This window comes from Leuciscus leuciscus (assembly GCF_965113295.1).
Source record: "Leuciscus leuciscus genome assembly, chromosome: 10".
NCBI lineage: Eukaryota > Metazoa > Chordata > Actinopteri > Cypriniformes > Leuciscidae > Leuciscus > Leuciscus leuciscus.
Window position 1 is genome coordinate 43,430,426 of NC_138734.1, and position 6,000 is coordinate 43,436,425.

The 6,000-nt window shown below is 39.0% G+C and overlaps 1 protein-coding gene across 1 annotated transcript in view; it reads left to right on the plus strand.

Annotated features, from left to right (window-relative positions):
- Nucleotides 1–5,739, plus strand: part of LOC309508206 (interferon-induced very large GTPase 1-like) — a 53,098-nt gene extending 47,359 nt beyond the window's left edge. The window contains exon 3 of the mRNA XM_082182725.1: nucleotides 68–5,739. Coding sequence (XP_082038851.1) covers nucleotides 93–5,426 — 5,334 coding nt within the window. The 5' untranslated portion in view covers nucleotides 68–92 and the 3' untranslated portion in view covers nucleotides 5,427–5,739. The remainder of the gene's footprint in view (nucleotides 1–67) is intronic.
- Nucleotides 5,740–6,000: the final 261 nt, after the last annotated feature.

Genomic DNA, 6,000 nt, shown 5'->3' on the forward strand with positions numbered 1-6,000 from the left:
ACGTGGAAAAAAATAATAATCTACAACAGGAAAATACTGAACAAGACATGGAAAAAAATAATAATCCACAACAGGAAAATACTGAAAAAGACATGGAAAAAATGTATAATCTGTTTCACAAACTTCATCTTGAAGTCGGGCGTCTCAATAACCTGAGGCCAGCAGATGTTCTTCAGATAACTACACATTCTTTACAGTCCAATGAGTCTTGTGCTGAGGAAGAGCTGGTTCAGACTTTCCTTCAAAAACTATTGATGATGAACTACAGAGCAAGATACATCAACATTAAAGAGGCCAGTAAACAGGATCAAACAAAACAGGGAGACTTGTTTGAAACCAGGAGTGAAAATGGTCATGATTTTTTTGACATGATGTCTTTTTCAAACAAAGGAACGAAGCAATCTGATCAAATTCACCCGATGGATGTTCAGATGGCTGTGTTTCTTTGTGCTGATGATTTCCTGAAGCAGCTGATGGTCACTAAACTGTCTCAGTGTCAGTACGCTCTGCCTCTGCTTGTTCCTAATCCATTCACACATCAGATTGAGTTTCCTCTCTGGACATTCAGACAAATCAACAAGAGCTGGAAGACGAGAAACCCCAACAATGAAACCATCAGTCAAACCCAGCTGATCTACAAGGCACAAACTCCAATGGTGTTTTTCTTCAGGTTTGGCTCCGTGTCTTCATCCAAGTCTGAGCTGATGAACAGTCTGATCAATGAGAAACACAACACATTCTTCCACAGGAACTGCCCAGGCAGCAGCAGAACCAGAGTCCTGATGGATGGAGTGGTGGAGATCGCCTGGTTCTGCCCCTCTGGGAAAAACACGGATAAATTCAATGACTGTGTTGCGTTCTGTAATCTACACGGTGATGCAGGAGACCATGAGAAACAGCGGCTGATCCTCACTGAAATGTCCTCAGTCAATGTTGTCCTTCTAACACAACTTGACAGGAATTCCAGAAGTGCAGAAATAATCCAAAACCTGTACTCAAACAGGAAGCCACTCATTTGTCTTTTCACTGAGGATGAATCTACTATGATTGAGAGAGGCAAAGGAAAATACAAGATTGGAATGAAAGACAGAAATCAATCAGAAGTATCTGAAGATCTCAGAAGAGCTATAAATGATTGTCTCTCAGAATCATCTTCCACTTTCAGACTTGAAGATTTGTCCAAACACTCAGACATCAGAGTAGATGAGAAGGATAATGAAGACTGTAGGAGAGGAAGAGAAGCAGCACAGTCGATGATTAGTTTGCTGGTGAAGAAAGAACTGATAGGAATCAAAGAATCAATTCTGCCTCATCAGGGAAAACTGTGGCATCAGTGGAGTCAGAAGAACAAAGAACTACACCGATCTCGAGGAGATGAAATAGAAATGGAAATCAGTAGAAAACAAACAGAACTGAAGAAAATCCGTGAACAGCAGCATGAATCTAACATCAGTGAGTTTATGAAGCTCTTCATTAGACAAATGAACTCGCATGATAAACATGAGAAGATGTTTTTCATTAAGTGGCTCGGAAACCTCCTGGATGAATATACATCAGCTGATCTTTCTGTTATACATCACAAATATGATGAAAAGTGGTCAACAGTCTTAAAACTGAAAGAGAAACATGATAAATCTGAACAACTCACAGATGAACAAACTGAACTTGAGAGGATATCTGAGGATCTTCAGGCTGCAGGCTTTGGTTTGGAGCACATCATGAGGGAGATCGGTCAGATCTATGAATCATGTTCATCTGTGAAGGAGAACAAGAAAGGCCTGCAGTTTGACTTCTCTTCTCTCCCGAGTCTTGCAGCAGAGATGATGATCTCTGGATTTCCACTGGAGCTGATGGATGGAGATGCTGTTCATGTTCCTCTGATCTGGATCTCTGCTGTTCTAGATGAACTTGTAAAGAAACTGGGAGACCAGAGAGTCTTTGTGCTGTCAATTTTAGGGATTCAGAGCTCTGGGAAATCCACCATGCTGAACGCCATGTTTGGGCTCCAGTTTGCCGTCAGTGCCGGCAGGTGCACCAGAGGAGTGTTCATGCAGCTGGTCAAAGTCTCAGACGAGATGAAAACACAAGTGAAATCTGACTATATTCTGGTTGTTGATACTGAGGGTCTTCGTGCTCTAGAACTGGCTGGAAGATCAACAACACATCATGACAATGAATTGGCCACATTTGTTGTAGGTCTTGGACATCTGACCTTGATCAACATCTTTGGAGAAAACCCATCTGAGATGAAGGACGTTCTTCAGATTGTTGTTCAGGCCTTCATGAGGATGAAGAAGGTCAGACTGAATCCCAGATGTGTGTTTGTGCATCAGAACGTCTCAGACGTCACAGCTGGAGAGAAAAACATGGAGGGAAGGAGGCGACTGCAGGAGAAACTGGATGAGATGACAAAACTCGCTGCTAAAGATGAAGTCTATGATGCAGATCGTTTCAGTGATATTATTAGATTTGATGTCCAGAAGGATGTGAAGTATTTTGCTCAGCTCTGGGAGGGAAGCCCACCCATGGCACCACCAAACCCAAACTACTGTGAGAATATTCAAGACCTCAAGAAGACTATTATATCTCATGACTCAGAATCAGATGGAATAAAGTCGGAAGACTTAAAATATCGTATTAAAGACCTCTGGGAGGCTTTATTGAATGAACGATTCGTCTTCAGCTTCAGAAATTCTCTGGAGATTTCAGCCTACAGGAAACTGGAGACTGAATACAGCAAGTGGTCCTGGAGTCTTCGCAGCGCCATGATGGACACTGAGAATAAACTGCACAACCAAATAGAAAATAAAGCAATTCATGAGGTTGAGGAAACCACTCTTCAAAGAGAACTGGAGAAGACAAGTGACGAAGTGAAAAAATCAATGGCAGAATTCTTTGAGAAAGACAGAGATAAAGATATACTGATTCAGTGGAAAACATCATTTGAGATTAAAATCAAGAATGTTCAGGAAAACATTGTGAGAGAAACAAAGAGGAAATTAAATGAGGTTCTTCAGCAGCGAGACCTGAAGAAAAAGATTGATGATAAGAGGAAACAGCATGAAGACACTCTCTATGCAAAGAGTGAAGAACTTGCCTTAAAATTCAGAGGCAAAGGTAACAATGAAGAAACACTGAAGGAAGAGTTTGATAAGTTTTGGGAACAGTGGATGAATATGATCAGCGCAGCGAATCCAAAAATCAAATACATTGATATAATGAAAGATGTGAGAGAGATGCTCAGTAATCTGTATGAAAGTGCTTCTGTAGATCACTGGAGCAAGAGCAGTGAGAACAAGAGCAGTGAGAACAAGAGCAGTGAGAACAAGAGCAGTGAGAACAAGAACATTTTCACTGTGCCAAGTTACTCAGATTATGCTATTTACAAAACATCCACAAAAGGAAAGATTATAGAGGCTGCAAAGGATTTTTACAAAGCAGTTAAAGAAAAATGTGGATATACTGAAACTCTGTCTCCAGAAGATGACGCCCAAATAAGATCATTAGTCGCAGATGTTGCTCAGAAGACAAACGAAATGATTAAGTCATTTAACATTTCAAAGACGGGCTACAACAACAGCTACATTCATCAAGTTGCAGATTACATCAAGAAGAGAATATTAGCCCATGAGAAAGGAGTAAAATATGTGTTCAACAATGAATTCTTCATGGATTTGTCTTACTGCATCTTTAAGAAAGAAAAAGAGATGATCACTGAACAACAGAGACTGTTCAGGGAAGCCAATGATCCTGTTCTCTATTTAGAGAATAAGAGAGAAGAGTACTATAGTATTTTCCAGAAATACTGCAAAGGATCTACTTCAGCTGCAATTTTTGGTGAGATCATCTGTCAGAAACTTAAAGAGCCCATTGAGCAGAGCGTCTACAAGAAGACTGCCAAAGATCTGACAGATGAAATTAAATCAAACTCTGAAGCACTGAATGGAAACAGATCAAGTCTGGAGAAACATATCCTGAAGGTACTGGCAAAAGAGGAGGATTTTGACAAATACATGAAATACATTCATTATCCCAGAGATTACTTCGAGAGCTTCATCAGAGATGAAGTCAGTCAGTACATCAAGGATAAGTTCAGTGTCAGTGTTTTACCCAAGATGAAGGAGAGCATTGAAATCCTGCAGCAGAAAATAATAAAATCAGCTCGTGAATCTACAGAATATGTTCAAGCGAACAAAGGAGATGTTGGTTTGTGGATGAAGAATTTCACTCAGAAGCTCTCAGCTGAGCTGGTCTTCTCTGAACAAGATCTCAGTGGAGTGAAACATCAAGATGTTGAGGATTTCAACATCCTAAAAGATGTGATAACACAAGAACTTCCTGCTATAGTGTCTGACATCAGCAGTAGATTCAACACAAATACATTTCCTGTAAATCTGGACCACAATTTCAGACCAGAAGAGATTCTGATTAATCACTTCTGTAAGTGCTGTTGGGTTCAGTGTCCGTTCTGTAAAGCCATCTGCACCAGCACCATAGAAAACCATGATGGTGATAAACAAAACCATGATGATAAACAAAACCATGCTGGTGATGAACAAAACCATGATGATAAACAAAACCATGCTGGTGATGAACAAAACCATGATGATAAACAAAACCATGATGATAAACAAAACCATGATGGTGATAAACAAAACCATGATGATAAACAAAACCATGATGATAAACAAAACCATGATGATAAACAAAACCATGATGGTGATAAACAAAACCATGATGATAAACAAAACCATGATGGTGATAAACAAAACCATGATGATAAACAAAACCATGATGATAAACAAAACCATGATGGTGATAAACAAAACCATGATGATAAACAAAACCATGATGGTGATAAACAAAACCATGATGATAAACAAAACCATGCTGGTGATGAACAAAACCATGATGATAAACAAAACCATGATGGTGATAAACAAAACCATGATGATAAACAAAACCATGATGGTGATAAACAAAACCATGATGATAAACAAAACCATGATGATAAACAAAACCATGATGATAAACAAAACCACGCTGATAAATCAGACCACACTGACCACAGTGTTCCTTTCCACAGAATGAATGGAATATCAGGGTGGTTTTTCAGGAATACAACAAACTTGTGTCCTTGGATCTGCACATCATCTGTAGCAAGCGATGATCGATCATTTCACCATGATGCCTCAGATAACGCAGTCCTATTTAGACAATACAGAACAGCAGGAGGAAAATATGCAAAGTGGAGCATCACCCCTGATCTCTCTGAGCTGCCCTACTGGAAGTGGTTTGTGTGCAGATTCCAGAAAGATCTGGAAAAATACTATAAGAAAACATTTGAGGGGAGTGGTAAGATACCAGATGGATGGAGAAAATGCACAAAACAGGAGGCTATTGAGAGTTTGGATAAATACATCTAAATGTATAAATGAAAGAAGTTTAAAGGTCTTTGATTTGAAGTTTGAAAAAAAATAGTTTATGTTCATCACCAAAGTGAATATGTTATCAGTTCAATATACTTTACAGTAGTTTAAATAGTTTATTTACAACAAAAGTGATGGTTTATATGTGGTACATTTGTTATTTGCAAACTAGTCTTCACTGGTAGTGGCAAACCTGTAACAAACCTTTATTTAACTGACTGTTTGAAAGACACTTCTGTGGCAAACCCAGTGGCATCATTGAAGACTTTCAGATGCAAAGATAATTTACATGCAAAAATAAATAAATAAATGGACACACTTGCAGCATGTTTTCCAGAATTGTGATGAAGAAGTTGTGAAGTCGGACACTTTCTACTTTCTGTAGAGTCACCTGATCTACATTAAAGTCACACAGTTTGTGTTCATGCAGGCGAAACCAAAAGCCTTTGCTTAACTTTTAAATTGCCGCTACATTTTCTTGCCAATACACAACTGAGCAGAATGTTGTTTCTAAGCTGAATTTGTGCATGTGTTTAAAAATGTGAGCAGTCATGTAATCTAGAGAATATTT